General features: G+C 38.8%; 2 protein-coding genes across 2 annotated transcripts; one reads left to right on the forward strand and one right to left on the reverse strand.

Moving 5' to 3' along the window:
* Positions 1-201: 201 nt before the first annotated feature.
* Positions 202-1,690, reverse strand: dlx5a (distal-less homeobox 5a). The gene is made up of 3 exons (XM_085346076.1): positions 1,333-1,690; positions 746-930; positions 202-516 (listed from the first exon to the last, which is right to left on the reverse strand). Exons 1-3 carry the CDS (start codon positions 1,688-1,690, stop codon positions 202-204), a joined length of 858 nt encoding a protein of 285 aa, XP_085202202.1.
* A 2,701-nt stretch (positions 1,691-4,391) lies between these two features.
* ago2 (argonaute RISC catalytic component 2) lies at positions 4,392-21,587 on the forward strand. Its single transcript, XM_085346889.1, has 20 exons — positions 4,392-4,623; positions 5,796-5,843; positions 9,857-10,037; positions 10,125-10,245; positions 10,373-10,554; positions 10,653-10,789; positions 10,883-11,017; positions 12,358-12,445; positions 12,766-12,913; positions 13,005-13,124; positions 14,741-14,863; positions 14,978-15,111; positions 15,695-15,879; positions 16,777-16,936; positions 17,055-17,145; positions 17,570-17,764; positions 17,961-18,095; positions 18,925-19,026; positions 19,148-19,347; positions 19,433-21,587. The coding sequence occupies exons 1-20, from the start codon at positions 4,605-4,607 to the stop codon at positions 19,539-19,541; spliced, it is 2,613 nt and encodes an 870-aa protein (XP_085203015.1). The 5' UTR covers positions 4,392-4,604; the 3' UTR covers positions 19,542-21,587.
* The last annotated feature ends 4,160 nt before the right edge of the window (positions 21,588-25,747 follow it).

The raw sequence follows: 25,747 nt of genomic DNA on the forward strand, positions 1-25,747 counted from the left end.
TTTAAACGTTTAATAGTCTTCCAAAATGCAATAAATTACATGCACACATTTACACATTTTACACGTTTCTTCTATGACTGCCATCAAATACATTGCATATTCCTCTGAAATTTGAACACGAGTCCCATAGAAGGAGGGGGAAATGAAATCAACAATAGGTTTGTTTTTTGTTTAGTGTAGTTTTCTTTCTTTTCTTTTTTTTCAATATAACGTCCCCGCTCCAAGAGCCAACGAATGCTGTATTGAGTTAGGGGTCTGCAGGTGGGAAATCATGGAGCTGCCGGCTGAGGTGTACCATGACCCCGTGTTTTCCAAAAAGTTAGAAGCCGTCGTGTTGATGCTTTGTGGCTGTAGACTGTGCGGCCTGGAGGGACCCTGTGTGTCCCAGACGGCCGGGGACTGTGGAGAGTTGCAGGCCATGGGGTCGCTGGAGCTGGGGCTGTGTTCCGGGGGAAGCTCGCCGTTTTTCATGATCTTCTTCATCTTTGATCTTCTGTTTTGGAACCAAATTTTCACCTGTAAGGAGCCAAAAATCGCATTATTATTATGATTACTTCCGAAATCACCTCAAAAACAAATGGAGCTTAAAAAACGCTCCTTGCGTAAAAGCGCACAAAGAAAGCCAGAAAACATCGCAAAATCATTATTTTATTCTCAACATTTGAAACACTTAAAACACGATAATTTCTTCCAAATTAAAAGTGATTTGAGAGATCTGAGATGTATTTTTCATCGAAAATCCCACCTGTGTTTGCGTTAGCCCCAGCGAGGCGGCCAGTTCGGCTCTCTCCGGCAGCGCCAGGTACTGTGTGTTCTGAAACCGCCTCTGCAAGGCGGCCAGCTGGAAGCTGGAGTAGATTGTCCGGGGTTTTCTCACTTTCTTCGGCTTGCCATTCACCATCCTCACCTCAGGCTCGCTTATCTCTTTTTCTATTAAAAAACAAAAAAACAAAACCGTGTATAACCATGTATCCATTTCCCCCAAAACCGCATTATCGGAATTTATCTATTACGTGTGTGTGTGTCATCGTTCAGATGTATTAAAATAACAGTAATAACAAAAAAACCATACATTTTTATGGACCAGATGCATTTCAGTCCAACTAAAAGGAAAGTAAGTGGTTCCTTTAAATGGACTTAAATGAAATAATTTGAAGCATGCATTTGCATTTTTTCTTTTAATTACACATTTATAGACCTTTAGTGCAAATCAGCAGTCGACGAAATGGTAAACCTGGATAAAAAATTTAAAAAACCAACCATATATTTATTTTTTCTTCATAACCCTCTAACAATCTGCTTTTATTAAAATATAAAATGTTAGGCCCGTACCTTGTGGACTCGGCTGGGCTTGCACTCTGCTGTAAGTCCCAGCATACTGGTGGTAGGAGGGGGTCGTGTAGGAGCTGTAATCTGTGTAGGATTTTGTCGAGTAATTTCCAGCAGATCCGTTTACACCCGGGTACTGGTACTGATAGGCATTCAGAGGCTTCCCGTAAGAGGTGGAGCTGGGCGAGCAGTAGCCGTGAGCGACTCCTCCAGCGGGACTGTAGTAGCCAGAATCCGTGGCGGAGGATTCGGGTAAAGTAGGAGATTCCTGAGACGGATGGTGCATGCTGGAGAGTTGAAAGGAGCTCTCAAAGTCTGCAGATTTCACACTCGGGATCCTCCGGTCAAAAACTCCGGTCATACTTCGAGAGAGAGCGCGTGGGTTCGTTTTTATTTAATCAGCAGGGGAAAAAAACACGAAAGAAAAAAAAATCAATAATAAAAACCGAGAGCGTCTGTCTCCAGAGCGGTGTAGAAAAAAAACTACACTGGCATTGTTGAAAGGCTCTCAGGCCGTCGGGCTCTGGTGAAGACTGCAGCCAGCCCCGCAGCAAAGACTTGGTTAAATCCTAAATCGCGCTCTTACGCACTGCAGGGAGGATCTGGTTCCATTGGCCAAGGCGCACACAGACACAGCTACACCCAATTCACTCCGCCAGCTTTCTTATAAGGGGGGAAGCCACCCGGGCTGCATGTTGGCTGCATTGTTGTGTTTTTATACTATCAATCAATGGCAGCAATTAAAGTGTCGCCAATTCATCAGAAGGATAAATTAGAAGGACAAATCCTATTACCAAAAAGGCCCGTGCTGCAAGAGCCACCGATTATCACGCTTGTCTTTATTAATCTTTATTTACGCGTTTTTATCAGAACAGAATTCACTAGCTGCTCTAGTCACGCATGGAAACATGGAATCAAATTTAATAATCTAATAATAAAAGAAAATCGCAAAGACATGAAACTGAGCAGCTTAAGCCAATGAGCTCGGGTTTTTTATACATACATATATATATTCTCATTTTCGTTTTAAGAGGCACATAGCCTAACCCCCATGGAAATTTCAAAAAAGCTTTTCTTGCATCAAATGAATGATGCCAAATATTCTGTACATCATCGGCAAATCAAACACGGTCTGTTTACACAGCTCGGCATCAATAAACGGCTCATTAAATATTAATCCATGTTATTCCCTCCTGAAGCATGCTGCCGAGCACACAAACCAGAGCTCCGGCCGTCAGCCCACACATTCAGTGGTAAACAGCGCCGACAAGAGGACAAAGCGAGGGGCTGCACGTCGTTCACCTTGGCAAACCCACAACACAACATAAAATAAATGCACTCAAATTTGACACAACCCAGACGCCCAGATTAAAAATATACCCATTAGATTAAATTAACGGGGAAAGGGGAATCACGTGACACTGGTAACAGTTTAATCTGATAAAAGAGCCTGCAACTGTTTCAAAGTTTTGGAAGACTACATGGGCGTTTCAGCAGGTGCTGCTAACTGGATGCACACATGCGGAAACATTCTGCATGTTTCATAACTCAAATCTGCAACTCATACAATAAATAATTTAATTTAAACGGCATCAGCTACGCGAAACCAGGCTCACAGTTAAAGAGACATGCAGCACTATCTACTCTCCGAAAACAGAAAGAGAAAGAGCACCCGAAAACAATAACGCAGATTCATTTAATGTGACATAAATACATAACTACACATTAATAAACAAATGGCTTACACAGTGACACCCCTCCATGTCAGTCATATCATTTTAAATAGACCCTCTAAATGTCCCATGGATGGACAGGATTAGAAATGAGTCAATTAGAAAGAGGCGAGGCTGAGATGGTTTGGACATGTGCAGTGGAGGGATAGTAGATATACTGGGCAAAGGGTGCTAAATAAGGGATAGGAAGAGATGGCGGTTGTGGCAATCACTAAAGAGACCAATGAAGAAGGATCCCTCTTATTATTGTTTTTCTTTCACCCCAGTCAGATGTAAAATGGGGAATCTGGATGAGCAAATAATAAATAAACATACACATTCAAAAACATTCAATAGAAACAACCTACCTGTGTGTATCGTCTTCAGCTTTTTTGTTACTATAGACAATAATTCACTTCTTGAGCGTGTACATCTAATTTTATTTCATTCATTCCGCTTAATTAAAGTTTAAGTAATTTTTAGCATAAGTAAAATTCAACGTGTAATATAAAATCACATGGCTTGATAAATCTTCTGTATGTACCGTCGTTATATTATAATGAACTATAACGTTGGAATTTCTTTGTGGATCCATTACCATGCACTAGCTATGGGTATTATAAAAAAACAAAACAAAAAACTTTGGTACCCCGGAAATGCTTCCTCCGCCGAAGAAACAAACTACTTGGTATGTTGCTGTGCTTGTTGACATTTTTAAAAACCGAGATTCGTGGCTATATACATATATATGTACGTATTTAAACCAGACCTGTATTTTAGCCAGGTTATAAAAAGTCATGTTGTTTTTTAAGCCAGGTAAGCGATCTCTGTGGTGTTTTTTTTTAAAGATTTGAATTAGCATCACTACTGAGACCGCGCAGCGTGCGTCTGACGTCACCGAAAAGCAAGATAGTTCCCCACTTTGCATAAATCTAAACGTTAATATTTCCCCTCAAGTCGAAATAACCGTATTTGAAATGTTTGCAACCGTGTAAAATGTTAACTTTGGCTAATAAAATACTAAATCTGATAGGAAACGTGATTTTTCTAAATTGTGTTATATTGTGTGTACGTATGTGTTATATAGTATGTGTTTTATTTATTTTAAAAAAGAATCAAATTTCGTGGACTGATGCGGATACTAGCTTTTTGACCACATTCATGACTACACTGATGGGATGAATACATATATCTTGTAAAAAAAAAAAAAGGGTGATTAAAAAAAGAAGTCCAAATGTAAATATATACACTACCTAAAGTAAAGTGACCAAAGGCGGAAGGAATGGGAAGGAATCATCTTGAAGCGCGTGGTTCTTTACCCTGCGCTCTCTTTTCTCTCGGCTCTCGTTTTGCGTGTTGGGGGGATGGGGCCGAGCCGAGGATGAGAGACTTCAAATATTTACCACTTGGCTAACTAAATATCTGTTTTTAGAACCGAGTTTCCTTCCTTGCACTTGGACATATAAATACACTTCGACTACGGATGAGTTTTGGTGGAATTCTGCGAAAAACTAAGTGGAGTGTTTGTGCGTCCACGACACACGCTTAAAAAAAGTCGACAAAATGTATTCCTCTGCTGGAGGTAAGTGCTGCGGCTAACGTTAGCATCGGCTACGTGATGCGGCCAAAGAAAACTGACGATAACGGAGCGGCATTTTTCTGTGCTGCATCGATGAAGTGCTTGCTATGTTCCGGCTTCACCCAACTCGTTACGATAAAACTCAACAACGGCTTTGACGAGGAACGTGTCGTCCCAGTTTTAAGTGTTTTAGTACTAGAGGCAAGCTTAGCTAGCTTCCAACAACAAGCTGCCGCTAGCCACGCTAGCTTCAACGGCACCTGGTTTCCCGAACTTGTTTTTAGTTAACTCACTGCACTTTCACCAAGTGGGGGTTGGCTGGCTTATGTTTTCTTAACAAATCACACGAACGTAAACGCATATCATTCATTTTCTCGAACTGAAGCGCTAAACACACTAGTTGAAGCAATATTTCGAGGCCGACCTAATCTCATCACCAGTCTGGGATACGATTAGCCTGACAGTTGAAATCGCCACATTTACATATGTCACATTAATACACCAGCTGTATAAACGCACTAACGCCACCGGATCGTATTTTCAGTGTAACACCGGCTTTAAGACACTAAACGATATAGGAGAAGTCTGATTAAGTTTGACGTTAGGTAGAGTGATAGTTAAGCGACTGAGCCGCCTGTCGTTAGTCAGACAGACGCTGTGTTTGTGTGTGTAGATTTGCATACATGCGTATTTCATGTGTGCGTTTTCGGGGTTTTTGGCAGCTGGCTTTTTTTGGCGGAATGAAAGAGAGTACAGGCGACATCAACACTATGTTGGATAATTTTTTCCCCACTTGCAGTTATTTTAACGAGGATGTTTTGTTCAACCAAAACACGACTCTGTGTGTTGAAGCAGTTTATTTCTAGGGGGAAGGGGTGGCTTCATCCGTTAGATTGCCAGCTGCTCAATACTTTTTGCGTGTCTATTGATAAGACTCCTGTGGAAGTGATAAGAAAGGCCTGCTGGGATGTATCTAGTGTAATAAACGAGCAGCGCTCTCTTACTGCTTACTACATAAACAAATGGTTTTGTTATGTTAAGCAGGAATCTTTGGGTTCTGGGCTGTACTATGTTATTAGGTGTACACATTTGTCACTCTTTATTTTAAAATACAGTGTGTATCAGACTGAGCGGATCTTTGAGCATTTATAACATGTTATTTTTGTTCTCTGTAGCTGCTGAGATGCTTGAGGGACCTCGTTCTACTGGGTCAGTAAGCTCTGGTAAGCTTTTCCCATATTCGGGCTTTAACACTTTAAATTGACCCTAGTAGTGGTCCAGTGTAAGTGGCAACATTTTTTTTCTCGCACATCCTTCAAGCATCACAATATGTACTCATCTGAAAAACAACAGGACCTGATAGTGACACCATCCAGCAAAAAGCATATAGGTATTTTGATTCTGTAAGTGAGAGTCTACAGAAGATGCTTTTCTCTTCAACTAGTCAGCACTAGTACACCTCATTTTGTGCGCTTATGTGCAGAGCACTTAACTAAAGGGCACTTATTAAAATCCACCATATATTGCTAGGCTTTATTAAAGGTTTTCTGTTTGAATGAACAGCGCTGGAGCTAAAAGATAATGCACTGAAGGGAATGGAGTGTGTCCTGACTGAAATAACTGAAGTTGCAGATATTGCCGAGCTTGTCCAGCAATAATGAGAGCTGTGTGCATCTCCTACAATAAGTTGCAAAAATGTTAACATTTAAAATCATCTTTCAGGGTATAATATAGTGATTTGATGTAGATTTGGTACATGTGTTAATGTTGTTGTTGTTAATATTAATAAGAATAATTCAACTACTGTATCAAAATAATTACAAATGTGAGATTAAAAAACGTTTTTCTTATATCAACTTGTATATTATTGTCAGTGTGGCTACATAGTGTAGTGGTTTACTGATTTGGAAAAAAAGAACCCCTTTGGGGATGGGCCAGGAAGGGGTATCCAGTGTAAAAAACAAAAACATAATTTAAAAAGAAAAGGTGACAAATCAAACATGTTAAGCTGCCTGCTGTGGTGACTTGTTGTGAATAAAGGCACAGGTGAAAAGTAGCTGTATTATTTATTATTTTTGTTCCAACAAAGAAATCAGAAAATATGAAGAAACATTTTTTTCTCAATTTGTTTAAAAAAGTAAATATTAAATTCCCCAGAAGGCTTACTGCAGATAAGTTAAAACAGTCAAATTATGAATGAGAAAAATAATCTGAGCATTTTAATCAAGTTTGAAAAAGAAATTATACAAGTTGCCTTTTTTTGTCTTTTTTCTTTGTAATTTCAGTTACATTGAAAAAAATTTTAATTGAAGTTCTCTGAAGAATTTATTCAGTGGTGTATTTATACTCCGTATGAGCTCTACATCCACAACTGTGCGGTCTGTTGACTAAAACTTGTTCAAAATGACAGCTGCAGCTTGTGCTTTTTCATTTTTCTAGGACAGCCTGAACACATTTGTGAAAAGTCACCCATTATCACTGTTTTAGACAGATTGTTAGCAGATGAGGCACAAATTTACAGTGGCTGATTTTGTGATGGCTAAATGTTTAAAGCAGAGTCCAACCGATTGCTCAGCCAATTTTAGGTATTTGCCAACTTTCAGTATCAGCAATTATAAAATCAGATAAGTTACAGAACAGGCGAGAGAAACACCCTTTCAAACACGTTCTGAATGTTGATGGTGTATAGCTTGTCCGCTAGTGGGTACTCTGCAGCTTCCCTGCAACAGTGTTTGGGTCACCATAAATGAAAGAAGGAGCTGATCTGAGCAGAGTCAGGCAAAGCATAAACTAGCAAATAAATAAATATACATACAAATTTTTTGTGTGTTTGAAAGAATGAAAATACCAGTCATATATTTGAGTTTAAAATACCCCAATATTGGCTTCAGTCTTCAAAACCCTACATGAGTCAGGTTCTAGGTCAGAGATGGTGTGATGAAGAGTTAGCGGATGTCAGATAAATTATTTATAATTTTGTTTGACTTCTCTGAAACACTGAATCCTGCAGCTGCTAATAGTAGCAAAAGTATCAGATGTCACCCAGATCCCCTCCACTGCCCCCCATCCTCAGCCACTGTTCACAAACATACAGTTTTGTAAACATAGATTTGTTTTTCTGTGTGTTTTGGACTTTCGTCCACATGTAAACGTTGTTTCAGATCACCCAAAGCAGCCTTTGCTGCTTCCAGGGGTGAAGATTCACAGATACTGTGCTTCTGTGTTTGTGTGTTGACGAGGAAAACTGACATTTTGTCTTACATTCTCAACATGCCTCGGTTTTGTTTTTTGACATCAGACTGTGAAGCGTGTTATTGTATGTAACTGGCCAGCGTTCCTGTACAGTTAGGGCTACATCATCACATGTTGCTTAGGCATGTTCATCACAGCGCTTGATGTCACTTTGTTATATTTCATGGGGGAAATCCTCATTTAACCCTGGAGAACCCATGGGGTCAAATTTGACCCCATGGGTTCTCCAGGGTTAAAAAAAAATCCCATGCACACGTGGACATAGCTTTGGTGTGTACCCATTTGTGAAAGTACTGAAATCAGCTGACATGTTGTACCAGATGGAAGAAGTTTTATACAGAACCTTTTATGCTGAATCAATTGAGATGCACACACTTGAATTTGCTGCAGCCCTAGCATAGGAAGAACAGATTGGTTCTGATTTGGAGCTGGGGAGGTCCAAATACTACGATACTGTTTATCAACAGGTGACACTTTTAGTTTTCCTAGTGTAATTGATGGAAGCAAAGCTACAAACATTCGGAGGATTATTCAGTGTATTTGGATAATTAAGTCAGTGTCCTGGAGCTGCAAAACCATGTGGTGTTGTTTAAATTATAAATTGAGTCATTCTGTTTTATTATAATATTAGTATAATATTTTCCAAATAGCGCATATATAATATCCTTGAAATGATGCCAGTTAGAGCTGATGGGTAAGTCATATTGTTAGTGCACATTCGTGATGCTCCTGATTTTAAAAACAAAACAAAAAACCTATTTACCCCTACAGTACATCTTGATCACTTGATTAAAATGATCATACTGCATTATGCACACTGTTATTACTGCTTATGTATGCCTAATCTCTGAGAATTTTTTCAATTGTTTCTTTCCTAACCCTAACCCACTATTAGGCATTATTATGTGTATTCCAATTAGTGGTGCAACGGATCAAAAATCTCACGGTTCGGATCGGATCACGGTTTTAAGTCACGTATCGGATCAATTTTCAGATCAGCAAAAAAAGAAAAAAGACAAAAAATTAACATTTACTTATTCACTTATTGAAGTATTTTTTGCCTGTTAAAAACATTCAACTCAAGACTCATTCCACGCAATTATTAAAAAACAAAAAAATTATGGTTCAATATAGGGCAGTATAGGGCTTTGTATCTACCACCCAATTCAATTCAGTTTTATTTATAAAGCACCAAATCACAAAAACAGTCGCCTCAAGGCACTTTATATTGTAAGGTAGACCCTACAATAATACATACCGCTCATTATATCGCACTCCGCTGTGATATAATGAGCTGTCATGGTCACGTAGCTTTCCGTTGCCCTGGAGGTCCACTCATTTGTAGTAGTAGGGCAACAGAAGATGCCTGGGACAGTTCAGCCATAACTTTAAACATTTCCTGCTCATACATGCTTGGAACGATCTTGCCACTAAAGTGGACGCGCAACAGGATATTATAGTGTGGCTCAAGCACGTTCATCATAGTTTAAACCCCTTGTTTTGCACAAGGGAATACGGCCTCCCGTCTGCAGCTAAACACCCCAATAGCTTTTGTAATAGCTTTAGCCCGGTCGGACTGGGCAGGAAAGGACTGCTTAAATACCGCAATTTCCTCTGCTCCTCCACTTGGACTGCTAGCACTGGCCATAACTATCGCTTGACAGACCGACCACGCGCACCATACACATACTTTTTTTTCTTCTTTTTTCGAATCTTCAGATCACGTGCGTCCCGAACCGTGGAGTGGGATCGGTTCGGATTAGGGATCAACTGTGATCCGTTGCACCACTAATTGCAATGCAAACCAACAGCAGATTTTTGTTTTACGTTTGATTTAGATCAGTGAAACATGCTCCAATTCGTTTACATGTGCAACCACAACTCTTTGTTTATAAGGCAGTTTATTGCTGGTTGGGTCTTAAAGGTCTTTTTGATGCCATTCTTACCATTTATTTTGTTGCTTCATTTGATTCACATGTTTTAGATCCCCCATCTTCCCCAGTGCCAGAATATGTGTTCAAGCCACCATCACGGCCAGACTTTGGCACCATGGGCAGGACAATCAAGCTCCAGGCTAACTTTTTTGAGATGGAAATCCCCAAATTGGAGGTCTATCATTATGACATTGACATCAAGCCTGAAAAATGCCCCCGGAGGGTCAATCGGTATATCCTTGTTGATATTTCATTATCGTTCAGCAGATAATTACCTGGGGCATTGCTGGTAATTTGTCCATTTCATTTTCTTTTCAGGGAAATTGTGGAGCACATGGTCCAGCACTTTAAAACACAGATCTTTGGTGATCGAAAGCCGGTGTATGATGGAAGGAAGAACCTTTACACTGCCATGCCCTTGCCAATAGGCAGAGACAAAGTATGTATTCCACACATCAACCTGTAACAGTAAAAGCTCTATTTTGAGTACAAAACAAAAAAAGTATGAGTATTTCTGCAATATGACTGCATTGTATCTCTTCATTTCCTCCCAACTGATCACACAGGTGGAGCTTGAGGTAACTATTCCTGGTGAAGGGAAAGACCGCAGCTTCAAAGTAGCCATCAAGTGGGTGTCCTGCGTTAGCCTGCAAGCTCTGCATGAGGCACTGTCAGGACGGCTACCCAGCGTCCCTTTTGAGACTATTCAAGCCTTGGATGTGGTCATGAGACATTTGCCTTCTATGAGGTACATCAGAATTTCTGTCATTGTCAGTTATAGTTTTGACTCTTTATTTTATCCTTTTATAATACTGTTGGCTTTCTGCTGGTGCTTTTCTTCTGCAGGTATACCCCAGTGGGACGCTCTTTCTTCACTCCTTCAGAGGGATGCTCAAACCCTCTTGGTGGAGGGAGAGAGGTGTGGTTTGGTTTCCACCAGTCTGTCAGGCCGTCCCTTTGGAAAATGATGCTCAACATCGATGGTAATTTTCACAATAAGATTCATTTCTCATGCAAAATGTGTCTAAAGTTGAGCTTTTTCCATAAGCTGAAACTCTGTGTCTAATTACTTTCAGTTTCGGCCACTGCGTTCTACAAAGCCCAACCTGTAATTGAGTTTATGTGCGAGGTCTTGGATTTCAAAAGCATAGAAGAACAGCAGAAACCCTTGACAGACTCTCAACGAGTGAAATTTACAAAAGAAATCAAAGGTAAGATAAACGTAGGAGCTCATATTTTTAACGATTTTGGGAGCTTTGATGTATAAAAAAACATTTATTTGTGAGTTCAGATTCTTATCTGATACTTTTTTAGATTATTTTCTCATCAATTTTCTTCAGATACAGGTTGTAAATAGTTTTTTTTTCCCCAATTTTGGTTTTTCTCTAAGCGTTACCTGCTGCTGATTTTCTTTTTAGCAACTATAACTGACAGCATACATATTAAAGTATTCTGCTACAGTAAAGAGGTGCAAATATTTGAGTGGAAATTAGTTACTGTCCAAACACCTTTTAGCTCACATAGGCTACGTTTACACTGCAGGTCTTAATGCTCAATTCAATTTTTTTTTGATCAAATCCAATTTTTTCGTCTGCCTGTTCGCACTGCAAATAAAATGTGACAGCAAACGCGCTCTAGTGTGAACCCTCAAAGTGACCCGCATGTGCCAAAGAAGATGGCACACACAATGCACTCTGCTTAGAGCCAGACCAAACAGTATTGTTTCACTGATGGCCCTTAATATAAAGACTTGTTTTGCACTTTACGTTTCCCAATTTTGCTTTAAGTTATAAAGTTATTTTGTTATTTACATATGGCCTAATAATTATTCTTATTGCTGTTTTAGAGCGGAGCAGTGCTTCAAAGGATAGTTGCAGATTTCTGTCAGAATCTGCAGATTATACAGTACAAATAAAATGTTCACGTTTCTCCAACGTTGTCTTCCCAACAGTTTCACTAACATCTACACTGGATGGCCAGGAGGCGTTCGCGATGTCTTCTCAGGCGCTTCTCCAGCGCTGATAATTGGCGTCTGTCTTGTGTCACTGACGTAAAAGACAGATTTAATGCGATCACTTTCTAAAACATCAGATATGTATCGGATTCAGTACCACGTACGAAAGTGACCCCGGTCGGATTTGAAAATATCGCATTTGTGCTGTTCACACTGTCATACCATGATCGGATATGGGTCGCATAAGGTCAAAAAAGTCGTATTTGATGCGCTTTTGCGTGCGGTGTGAATGTAGCCATAGTTTACCTTACAAAAAAAGCAGGCTCAAACAAATGTACTTGAATCATTTTCTAGTATGTTTATAACTTCACCAGATAACAGGAAAATTATTCTCTTCTCTTCTGCTTTGCTCAAACCAAGGCTGCTGCCTTTAGCTACTTGTCCATTGTTAGCTTCTTTAAAGTGTCCATGTTCAGTTGGCTGAAGGTGATTTAAATGACTGGTTAGGTTTGCTGTTATGAATTTTCCCTTAATTTTATTTAACAAAAATGTTTATGTTCAACCTTTGTTTCCTTTTATTGTGATTGCTTTATTCAGGCCTGAAGGTTGAGATTACTCACTGTGGGCAGATGAAGAGGAAGTACAGAGTGTGCAACGTGACAAGAAGACCAGCCAGCCACCAAACGTAAGAATGCTTTTTTAAAAATATCATTTTTCAATTAAATTTTAAAAACAAGATAAATAGCATGCTTAAAATTCAAATATCAGGTTTGCTAAAGGTTTACAACAGCAACAACAAAAAAATCACCTACAACTGCATTTAGCCCTGTTAGATTAACTGCAAAATACTATTTAAAACCAAACTTTCTGTCTAGATGACTTGTCATGATTATAAGTAGTACAAATTTGGAAACACTGGTCTAAGAATATTCCTGCTGACTGTAGATTTAAAAGGTTTCACATGTTGAATGCTTTTTTTTTTTTTTTTTTTTGGGAAATCTTTAGGTTCCCTCTGCAACAGGAGAATGGCCAAACTATAGAGTGCACAGTAGCTCAGTACTTCAAAGACAAGTACAAGCTCATCCTGCGATACCCCCACCTGCCATGTTTACAGGTGGGGCAGGAGCAGAAACACACCTACCTGCCTCTAGAGGTAAGCATCATCAACCTCTTGTTCACCAGCTAGGTGACTTGAGATTTTTGTTTTTTTGTTCTTCTAAATGATTTGCGCGTGTCCGCCCCAGGTGTGTAACATAGTGGCAGGACAGCGCTGCATCAAAAAGCTGACAGACAATCAGACCTCCACTATGATCCGTGCCACAGCCAGATCGGCACCAGATCGTCAGGATGAGATTAGTAAACTGGTGAGTTATATGAACTGTAACAGACACTGTTTTTAAAACTTAAGTTTTCACAAGTTTGACACCATTCCTGCAACAACAAGTGAAGGAAAACAGAGAATGTTTACATTGTGCCAACGGCTACACTCAAGTGATTCATCACTGATGTTTGCCCAGAGTTCTAAGGCCAATAGCAAGCACTGCCAACATGATAAACTTAAAAATTAATGGGTTCAGTGAGGCCAGTGCTGGAAGGACTGCTAATAAAGACAACAAAAGTCTTTGAGATTGATGGTTGTAGTGAACTGCTGATGAATTTGCTCATTGGTATAGAATGTTTACAATCATAGTCCATAATATTAGGGCTGCTCAATTAATCGAATTTTAATCACGATTACGATCTGGGCTTTCAACGATCATTAAAAATGACTGAGCCGATTAGTAGCCCCTCCCTCATTTATCCGCGACACCTTAAAGGCCGTCTGTGAAAATATTGTCGGGCATAAACCGGTCCGTGGCGCAAAAAAGGGTGGAGACCGCTGATTAAGAGGGCCCGAGGGAAGCTCGGAAAGCTAAGCAGAAGTTATTTGGAGAGTGACTGCCATTGGTTGAAAAGAGAGTTTAAAAAAAAAAAAAACTTCAGTGGTGTTGCACACCATTTTACATTATTTCTTTAAAGTTATTGTTAACCCTTTAAAGCCGGTCAGAGCAGCACGCTCCGTTTTGCGTAACTATTTTTAAATCCCTGTAGAACCTGAACCGTGTAAGCTAGCGCAATAATTTGTTTTGCATATGAAACCGGAGGAGTTGTACTTACATCTGATGCCATCAGCTTGTCCTCGGTCACGGTTTCGTTCCACATATAGCTTTGCAAAAATTGCATAAAAAGCGCTTGCAGGAACAAAAACATAATATTCCAGAAACACGCTTTGCCGTTCCTATCAGCTGTTCGTAACACTTCCCACAGTGAAATGATGCACATGCTGTTTTCTTTGCAAATTTGCATCATAGGATTGTTTTTTGTTTTTCCTGCAGTATATAAAAATTGGTGTATCTCCAAAATAAAACTATGAAGACACTCAAAATAAATTTCCTGTGGTGGGAAACTATTTTTTTGCAACTTTATTGTATTTAAAGTTTTGAGGGATAAGCCTCTTAAATTTCTCCAAGTAGAAATATATGTAAACAAAACAAAAGCGATTTTCAATTTTTTTTGTAGTTTATTGCACTTTTTTGCAATTTATGTAATTACTATGGACTTAATGCATACATATTATTAAAATATGGGCTATAACAGTTGTATTGATGTATAGCAACTTGAAATGCTCCCACAAATGGCACTACAACATGTAAAAAAAAATAATAATATAAGCTCTGGTGGACTTGGTTCTATGGTAGGTCTTAAAGGGTTAAATAAATATCGTCAAATAATCGTGATCTCAATTTCAGTGAAAATAATCGTGATTATCATTTTTGCCATAATCGAGCAGCCCTACATAATATTATGATTATCATTAATAACAATACAGATTACCTTTAATATGAAATGAATAAACATGAATAAAAGAAAATAAATAACTTGACTAAAATCTTAAAGTTTGCTGTATTATGCTAATGAATGTGTGTGTGTGTTTATTCAGATGAGGAGTGCCAACTTCAACGCTGACCCTTACGTTCGTGAGTTCGGAGTGATGGTTCGGGATGAGATGACGGAAGTGAATGGCCGTGTCCTACAAGCTCCTTCCATACTGTATGGAGGCAGGGTATGTGTTAATGTGCTTTTAATGCATGAATTACTTTATTCGTTTTTATTCAAGTAACTTCATCGTAGATGGTGTGATTAGCACTTATGATGTTGCTCTCATTGCAATTTGCAGAACAAAGCAATAGCCACACCAATCCAGGGAGTGTGGGACATGAGGAACAAGCAGTTCCACACTGGTATTGAGATCAAAGTGTGGGCCATTGCCTGCTTTGCGCCACAGAGACAGTGCACCGAACTCCTACTTAAGTAAGCGCGATACATTGAACGTATGTTATCTATCATATGCAGATGTATGTCATGCCATCGTGTGTGCGTGTTATTGTTTGATAGTAGACAGCTTAAGGCTTATGGTGCTGGGTGTGTTTAAAAAGTTGTAAAGCAGAGCGTAGGTCCTGTACAGAAGTGCGTAAACACAGTCACACAGTCCTTTTTGTTTTTTCTGTTAAATGTTGACCAAGTTTACTGTGCAAATATAGTTCTGTGTAAAAGCACGTGCCAACTACATACAGCTGTGCTGTGTATTTACAGTGTGTAAGCCAGGCTTTGTTTACTGCATTCATGTTATTTTTGTATTTAAGCAAGTCAGTATGTCCTGACTTTTCATGGCACTCACCAAGACTGACCAGCTCCTTTTTAATTGAAGTCTGGAAAACCAAACTTTCACTGTAATTTAAAAATAAATGTTAGGAAAAGCAGTCCAATGGGATAATTTGAAAACTTCATACAATGTATCTAAGGCAGGCAGGCAGCTCTCAAATGTCATCTAACCTAAACTAGGACTGTGTCTTAACCCGTTTATCTTTAAATTAACAAGATCTCCACCTGTCAGAGCTTTCACAGATCAGCTGAGGAAGATTTCTCGAGATGCAGGAATGCCTATCCAAGGTCAACCTTGCTTTTGTAAATATGCCCAGGGAGCTGACAGCGTCGAGCCCATGTTCAGGCACCTCAAATACACCTACCAGGGCCTCCAACTGGTGGTAGTGATCCTACCAGGGAAGACACCCGTTTATGGTGAGGGATCTTCTTTTACTATGGTATTTATTTTGTCTGAGAAATTTATTTTTGTTTGATTGTTTCCAAACAAACAAACACTGTGGCTTCTCCAGCCAGGTGCAGTTTAAATTTACCATTTTAAAAGCCGCTGGTGTGGCTCTTCACTCAGAAACAAGTATGGTCATTGTTGCTTCGCCTGGATGCTTGCATTTAGCTCTGTAAAACAATTTGACACTCAAGGGCTGTTTTCAGAGTTTCTCTGAGTTCCCTTTAAATCTAGGTTAAGTGGTTAAAGTTGTGACATCACAAACAGATGTGAAAAGTATAAGCCTGCTTTGTAGAGAATGAGAGTTGGTTAAAGTGATTGAGTTTGGGTAAAGTTAGGCATCATGTACTTGTACAAAAGTATCTCATTTTGATAATTAAACTCTTATTAATAACTGAAGCATTAACCTTTTATAAAGAACAGAAATCAGGGAACAGTTTTATTCATGTTATTTATAACTCTCCTTGAACCTGAAGGGGGTCTTTAATTAGTCCCTACCACTCCAACCGCATTCTGCTGCAACTTCAAAGACGACTCCCCACTTCTAGTGTATCTGAACATGCTGCTGCGCTATTGCCTGCTCAACAAGTTTTACTGCTTCTGTATCTGCTTTAGAAGTAAACCACAAGAAATTACAGAAAAGGTTATATACTCCGCTTCATTTTTGAGCTTCAAGTTAGTTATTTTAAGTCATTTGTGCATAAATAAATAAAACAGACATTTATCCTTTACGTAGAAAATACTTTTAGTCAGCTTACTTATGTGCACTAAATCGTCTGGGGCAGATTGTGCAACACTCCATTTTTTTTTTTTTTTTTTTATTATAGCAGATCAAATTATATCTCCCCCTTGTCCTGATGTGTTTTTAGCTGAGGTGAAACGTGTTGGGGACACGGTTCTTGGCATGGCCACACAGTGCGTGCAAGTGAAGAACGTTCAAAAGACGACGCCTCAAACTCTTTCCAACCTGTGTTTGAAGATTAATGTCAAGCTGGGCGGTGTTAACAACATCCTCCTCCCACAGGGCAGGTTAGTGGAAATTCTGGTGAATTCTTATCATGAAACTAATGAGTTGCTTTTATATTTTTTCAACACATGAAAGCTATGCCATTGTGTTAAACTTTTTTATGTACATCTACTGTTCTAGGCCGGTGGTGTTTCAGCAGCCAGTGATCTTCCTTGGTGCAGATGTGACACATCCACCTGCAGGAGATGGAAAAAAGCCCTCTATCGCTGCAGTAAGCAACAACACATTACGACCTACCCTTCACAATATGTTATATTTTTGTGTGTGTGTGTGTGTGTGTGTGTGTGTGGACTGACACAGAGTAACAAGATACTGTGTTCTAGCTTAAACACACACTTCACATATTATGCAACAGGACAGTGACATCTCTGCCTCAAAAACAAGAAAGAAAACTGTTTGACCTCCAAGCTCATCCTAATCAAAGTGTCATCAAAATGTGATAGACTGAGAAAGTCCAGTTGTCTGTCATGTTTTTGTTTTTTTTTGTTTTTTTGCTTGTTTGTTTTCATTGTAAAAAACTATGTGGGACGGGACATCAAAAGGATGAAGCATCTATCACTATCATTTGTCATTCTCAGTAAATCCTTTTTAATGTGGTCATACCTGTTTTTGTTCATTCTTTCTTTTCATTTTAGGTGGTTGGTAGCATGGATGCCCATCCCAGCCGGTACTGTGCGACAGTACGGGTGCAGCAGCACCGCCAGGAAATCATTCAGGACCTGGCTACCATGGTGAGGGAGCTGCTGATCCAGTTCTACAAGTCCACCCGCTTCAAGCCCACCAGAATCATCTACTATCGGGATGGCATCTCTGAGGGCCAGTTCAACCAGGTGATCCATATATCCAGGACCACACAGAATAAACTATAACAAACAGGAAAAGTGATTGATTTTCCTTATGCACTTGTGCTGTTGTAGGAAATTAATTGAGCTGGCAGAAGTTGCTGTTAAATGTTAATCATGCTTTTGTTGTACATATATTGTTTTATGGGTTACCTTTAAGATCTTACGACTTTGTTGCGTGCAGGTTCTTCAGCATGAGCTGCTGGCAATCCGGGAGGCCTGCATCAAACTAGAGAAGGACTACCAGCCTGGTATTACCTTTGTGGTTGTTCAGAAGAGACACCACACGAGACTGTTCTGTATGGACAGAAATGAGAGGGTTAGTACTCTGTCACTGCTAGTGCTGGGAATTTATGAATGATCTGGGTCAATTATTAACTGAGTGCATACAAGTTTAGGAATAGAGTGATGTAAGATGCTCTCACCAGTGTCCCTAATAATGCTTCAGAGGAAGTTTCAAAGATTTTTAAGTATCCCATCATCATATGCAGTCACTATGAAATGCAACAACTTGTCTTATAACAAAAACTAAAAACAATAACTGGGATAATAAAACACCTTGACACACTAACTTCTTGTCTATTAAAATGTTTATGATCCTTCAAGGTTTTAAATGGACTGGCGGTACATTAATTAGCTGAACTCTTGCTTTATCATAATCAGGTTAGAGCTCTAAAGCCAACCAACCAGATGCTCCTGTATGTTCCATGATCCAGGCATAAAAATAGAGGTGATCTAAACCTTTGTGGTGGCTGCAAGTAGAGTGTGGCACCTTTGACTTTATCTCCTATCGTGCTGTAACTCTATTCTTGTTGTTTTTCTTTTCTTTAGTCACTGTGGGGATTTTCTTGTTGTGTTTCATGGTTTGGATATTTTCATAGTTGAGAAATTTGGCAAACTCTTGTATGTATGTATGTGTGTGCGTGCGTGCGTGTGTGCGTGCGTGCTTTTTCTTTTATATTCACCAGCTTGGGAGGTTTCAAAGTAATGTAGGCTTGTTGGGTCAGAGTGCACTTAAGCAATTCCAGCTTAACAAGCATTTCCATGGATGTCAAAGGAGCTTGCAAAGAAAGGCAAGCTCCTTTGACTACAATGACCTGGATGACTGAGAACCTTCACAGACATTTCCATGGATATTTTTTTTATAGGTTGGGAAAAGCGGCAACATTCCGGCAGGCACCACAGTGGACACCAAAATAACTCACCCATCAGAGTTTGACTTCTACCTTTGCAGTCATGCTGGCATTCAGGTAAAAGTCAAGTTGGATAAGATGTATTGATAAAGGCGTCTTCCACTGTGTTTTCTAATGAAAGCAGATTGTGAGTTAAAAACAACCCATTATACCTGACATCCGCTTTACTTCCGGACAGGGAACCAGCAGGCCGTCTCACTATCACGTGCTCTGGGACGACAACCACTTCTCATCAGATGAACTGCAGGTCCTTACCTACCAGCTTTGTCACACTTATGTGCGCTGCACCCGGTCAGTGTCCATCCCAGCACCAGCTTACTATGCCCATTTGGTGGCTTTCCGGGCTCGCTATCACTTGGTGGACAAAGAGCATGACAGGTGAAGAAATTAAAATCTCTTAGTTTGCAGATGTTTGTCTCCTTGTTGGAAAAACTGACAGTTCTGCAACTTTTTTCTCTTTCAGTGCCGAGGGCAGTCACACATCAGGTCAAAGCAATGGGCGTGACCACCAGGCCTTGGCCAAAGCTGTTCAGGTCCACCAGGACACCTTGCGCACCATGTACTTTGCCTGAGAGCACCCAACTCCCAGGAAGGCGTGGGTGAGACATCACTGATGGAACGCACTACCCTCCGCTGTCTCACTGTCAGCTGTAGATAACATTACAGTGGTTTCACATTGTGATCTCCCTACCAGACAAACATGTCAGTAACCCAAATGTCTACAATTGTACTTAAACCCACCAAAACCATTCCAGCAATTAGACTGTAACATGCAAAAGAGTCATTCTTTCTTGAGGATTGAGCTGGAAGAGGCTTTATTTACATGTCGTGCATTAGTTGTATTTGTACTTGTTATCTGTTTAAAAAAAGGGTGAAAATTATGAAAAGACAAGGCAGAGTTTGTATGTTAATAGAAGAATTTTCTTTCTTTCTTTTTTTTTTTACTAGCAGGCGGAAACAGTATACAGTGGGGTGGTTTCACATTTCGAAGAAGCCAGTCGCCCTCCTTCTCCTTTTGTTTTGTTATTAGGCTCTTGGTGCTTGAAGGGAGAAGGCAAAAATCAAAAGATGTGGGGGTCCATTAACTGTTATATGCCTAATGATTTAGTCCTCCCCACAGACATTATTTATCAGCCTATCAAAGCAAAGTGCACTGACCAGGATGAGCGCTTCAATCAGGACAAAAGTACTTATATATATATATATATATATATATTGAGGGTTGTTTGTGTTTGTTTTCCCCCACATAAGGCACTATGTGATGAAAAGTGCCATTTAAGAGTATCTTCTTCCTTTTTTCTTTTTTTTTGCCACTTCTATGTAAAACAATGAATTTTTCTTCCAGTATTTGTCCTCTTGACACTGATGATCTTATTATGCCAACTCTGTTGACAGTTAATGATCTTGACATCAGATTTGTTTAACCCCTGAATCTACACTTTTTAATTTATTTATTTTTAATGAAGCTCTTTTTGTATTTAGAAATTTGGGGGGGGGGACAAACATTTTTTTTTCCTCCTTTGCCCCACTGTTAAGTCTGAACTGACAAACCAGTGACCTGAGATGTAATATATTGGGACTGGTTCCCAGTAAGGACACATTTCTAATGTATTCTGAGCCATGTTGACAAAAGACACTTGATTAGGAAGTCACCATAGTGGGGAACATGTTAAAATCTGTGTGATTCCCATCTGTTCTTACAGACTTTTTAAAATTTGAATAACTTCTCCAATGGATATGCATGTAGCTGGCTCATGTTTTAGACATTTTAGGCATTTGTGATGATTGTTTATTTCTCCCTTTATACACATCAACCCTACTTCTATTTTTTTAATGTATATAACACAGGATCGTGTATTCTGCTGTGTCATTTGTGTGGCTTGTCGGTAACCAGGCATTCGGTACAGTGGAGTCAAAGCTGCAACATTTTAGAGTTTAACTGATTGAAATTCCTTAAAACCTCTTTAACGTAGTGTTTGCTCCAAGAACTAGGGGCTGTCATCGCACAAAAGCTTGGGTTTTATGCAAATGACTTTTTTGTGAGTCTTTATACTATTTAGTAATGTTGGTAATAAGGTATATTTTGAATAAGCCTTCAGTGGAAGCTGCTGAAAGATTATAGTTTTTTTTTTTCTTTTTTAAAAAACTGGCCCACGTGTTAAAAAAATTGTCTAAATTAATATTGTCTTTGTATGCAGATAAATGCAAATATATGGCCTTTTAAGACTGTCATGTCTTACTAATAACATTATTATATAATAATATCCCACCTAAGTTTTACTAATGCTATAAGCAGGCGAATGTTGACATAGTCTTGAGTGGAGGCGAGTAGTTTATCTTTTCTAACTATGCATCATTTTTAACCAAGAGATTTAGCAGTGGGTATCTCACATGAATTGGAGTCATTTCTAGAGGTAGATAATCAGGGCTTTTTATGTTGTTTTTAGCATATTGCATTTAGTAGCGTTTCTTAGTGCTTATCAACGTCTTCATACCTTTCTAATAGGATGAAGTATTTATGTGGTCATTTGTAACATTGTAGATTTTATAGCCTATAAATTGGGTGGATCCTTTGTAACACACAGTCTTTCCTAGCCAAACAAGATTTTGAACTTTTACATGATGAATATTAAAAAAAGAAATATATATATATATATATATATATATATATATATATATATATATATATATATAATTATATGAAAGCACAAAAGGACATCTCGATTCTAGGTGCTAGATGTTTTCACTGTAAAACACCTTAAATCCTCACTGGACTGGTCCACAAGTCTCCGTAGTTGCATGCTAAAAAACAAGTAAGCATCATAATGTTTTGGATCTTTTCTCTCCCTTTGATGACCTCTCTATGGTTCCCTTTGTACTCATGACCTGTAAAAGCAACTAGAAATCCGACTGACTGTGTTTGTGGGGCATTCTGAAAATTCTGTACTTGATATTTACTGTTATGATGTCAATATTGTTCTTATCGGTGCTGGTCTCACAACATGTAAATTTGGATGCACTTTTGATAGCAATGGTGTGACTTTTATAGATAATCAATTGAAGCGAGAGGCTCGGCCGTTTTGCGTGACGCCGGCGTAATTGTGTGGAAATGGCCGTGTGTACTACCTCTTGTTACCTGTTTTAAGTGTTATGGTAACATCACACTGCTGGCCATTTCTGTATAATTACCCCTGCAATCTATCTAATTGGCGCTGTTTGAGTCTTGCATCTTGACAGAATAGGTTTTAAACGTTTGCTGTGCTTGATGGTGAACGTGCTTTCTCAGTTTGTGGTTAAGCGATTTATTTTTTAACTTTTTTAATTTTTCACCCTCATAGTTTTGCTCAGACTGATGAGAGAATGTGTGTTTTGAGTGTTGAGCTGTACGACCAAATTCCTGAACTGTGTTTGTACCTACACACAGATTTCCCTGCTTTCTTTCCTTTTATTCTATGCACCAATAAGAAGCAGCATTTTTTTTATTTTATTTCTATATTGAATAATAACTCCTTTGCTTTTCAGTTGAGCAGTATGCCATCAAGTATGTCACCCATATTTGGTCTGATAATTTTATTTCATTATTCAAAAGTAGAAGGTACAAAGTAAATGTACCCAGTTGGTGCTGTGTGTCAGACTAGGGAAGTAATCTAGAAAAGACTGCCCACGGATAGATTGATAGAGCCTGAAAACTATCACATAGTACTTGTTGATATCTGTATGAAAATGACACAGCCGAAGATTTATGTCAAATTTCACCCCAGAGCATTTATTTCTATGTACAATCATGCATTTAAGTCCTTATTTAAGCTTTAGGTTTGTTTTGATCCAGTCATCTCGGTCAGAGTAGGTGGATCAGAACAGATGAATTAATCAGGAGAACCCCATCTTTGGCTCTGTACTTGGAAATGTGAATGTCTTTGTTCCTGTGTGATTGCAGGCCTTTGTAACGCGACCACAGCTATCTTCACTTACTCGAATGTTCAGTTCTTAGACTGTTCCTCAAAGGGACGCGTCGGAATATAGTGTAATAGTTGGAAGTCATTCTCTAGAAGTTAACCGTCATGTATTGTTGACAGATTGAATCATTGTTTCCTGTAACAGCACAAACATCAGAAACTGACTGGCTTGTAACTTTAAGCTGTCTATGTTTTTTAAGAGATGACTTTGAACTTGTTTCCGCTTCTTTACGTTTTACATTACCTACACCAGCACCTTATAAAACCTGGTCAAAATGGCTTTTTTCTCCCTATACTTAACAAACAATATTCGACAGTGTGTTTTGTTTTGTTTTTCTTTGCACTAAACAAAGGACTTAGAGCTAGTCATGTATTGAGAGTGTTTATCAGGGGGCAGGCTGGCAGCCTGGATTTTTGGATTTTGGTGGCTTTTCAAAATAAAAGATGCACAGTCAACAAGTGTCGCCAATCATAGGCAGGAGATTTGCGGGGGGTTTGTAGCCGGCGCATCAATGCCACAGTGTTTGAGTATTAAGGTTTGACACGGCTGTGACAGCCATGTGCACATTAAGTTGTTCTTAGTAAGGCCTCTTTTTCTCTAAAATCGCTACAAACTACACATATCACAACTCAGAAGAGGCTTTTCCTTTTTCACATAAATCATCTTCGTCACAATAGAACAGAATACTTTATTGTGACTGTTACAAGAACAATGAAATACAGTATGAGCTCAGTCAAGAATGTTTAACAGACCAATACTTGTAGCCTGGATGAATGTGGCAATGCTTTTCAAGTAAAGTGGAGCAGTGAGGCTTTCAGAACAGCTGTAGTGCTGCCCCTAAAAACATTCTCAAACAAGGCAATTAAATGCACACATTCACCTCACTTTGGCTGTTTTCCCATTATCTTTCGGAGCGGCCAAAACGCGGATAAAGCAAGTTTTAGAAATAGCTTTTTCGTAAACTAAATGGCATATCATAAGCTATTTTAATCAGCAAATTATTTTCTCATAATTTTCTTTAGTTTTTAAGAGGTAATGATAACATTTCTCCAAATGGTAACCATCAGCCTTTGCGTTTTTGTTTGTTTGTTTTTATTAATAGTATTCTTTTTAATTTATTTTCATTTTTTTTAATGGTCATGGAGTACAAAATTAAAGCCGGCTTTCTAATGAAGCAGTCCCCTTACATGAATTAATTCCATACCATTACCCTCTGTATAGTAATGTCTCCTCTTTCTGTCGCTTATCTGTCTCTTGTGGAGAAAATCTTGCTGTTATAAAGAGATCTCTTGTAGAGTAGATCCTATTTTCCTAGCTCCATATATTAAAAATGAATGTAATTAGAACCTGCGTGGTTTGTAATGTTGTATAGGCTATCCATCCAGTACATTTATACTCATCTTTGCATCTTATGTACAGCCTTTTCTTTCTGTTTTCTTCTCTTTATTTATAGGCTTTATTAATTCCAGAAAGTATTGTTTTCTTCTTCTCAGTCATTTAAATATTGCTCATGTCACAGACCATATAATCTTTTTATTTTTATTCTTTCTGATATGAAATGAAAGTAGTAATTTCACAGTTGTGCTGTCTTTCTCTGGATGTTGGCTACTGTACTTTTAGGAGACATATGTTTCACACTGGTGCAAAGAGTAGCCATCCTTTGAGTCCTGGCATCATACTTGTGTGAGGTGCTAAAACATAAGCGCTTTGTGTGTATATTAGGTGGTTTGCGTAGGTGTGTGATCTCATTTGCTGTTCGATTTTAAACGTATGCTTAAGCCCTCGGGTCTCGTATTCCTGTCCAGCCCCTACAGAGCTGTCTTGTAAAATCCTCCCTGAATTATTACATTAATTAGTGCAGTGCCACATAAATGCAGAGAAGCTTTTTGTTTTAAGTGTTACTTCTGTTCCTTTTTTCATTTGTATTGCTACACAGCTGGGTTTTTTGTTTTGTTTAGTTTTTTAGTTGTTGTTTTTTTTTTTTTTTTTTTAGATCTATAACTGACCTATATATACATGGCATATACATAACATCCCGTTCCTGTGTGACATAGATTTTTTTTTTCTAAATAAGCATCACTTTTTGTCTCTGACAGTTATGCCAATGTCCACTCAATTATCTGTAACCATTTGCTGCCAGTTTGGTATCCATAAAGTTTGCCTGTATTCTTGTTTTAGCTACAAGTGTCAACAATTAGTATAAATTCCAGTGGTGTACCAATAAGGAAAGACCTGTTCAATTCCATTGGATGCAGCTGTTTCATTCACTTTACCTTGGATGTGTTTAAGACATCAGTCACACAGGCCTAGAGACCAGTTGGGGACTGCCTGGCAACCATTTTTCAATGTGGTTGCTGGAAGTTTCTTTTTCTTTGTTTTTTGTTTTGTTTTTTGCGGTCACTAGGTCAAGTTGGCTGCAAAGGGGTATACAGCGCTAAGCCAAAATTCTCCTTGTTTTGGTTGCTAGTAGAGATGGCACGATACCACTTTTTTATGTCCGATACCGATACCGATATCATAAATTTGGATATCTGCCGATACCGATATGAATCCGATATAGTGTTTTTTAATCAACAAAACCGTTTTTTTTTTAATATCTTGCTGCATTTTGTATAAGTTCATACTCAAGTTTAAAACAACAACTACACTAAAGCTATTCTGTTATACCTATATGCAAAAAAAAAAAAAAAATTCATAGTTCAGCAATACTGATCAATCTAATAAACTTAAACCTACACCATCCTCCCTATTCTGGTATTTTAAAGAGTACTTAGCGTAAATATTAAGCAACCTAACTAATAGGGTTCCAACTCCCAGCAAC

This window comes from Diplotaxodon limnothrissa, linkage group LG22, assembly GCF_057381915.1.
Source record: "Diplotaxodon limnothrissa isolate DT_005_m linkage group LG22, D_limnothrissa_male_GT1.1, whole genome shotgun sequence".
In the NCBI taxonomy this organism is placed as follows: domain Eukaryota; kingdom Metazoa; phylum Chordata; class Actinopteri; order Cichliformes; family Cichlidae; genus Diplotaxodon; species Diplotaxodon limnothrissa.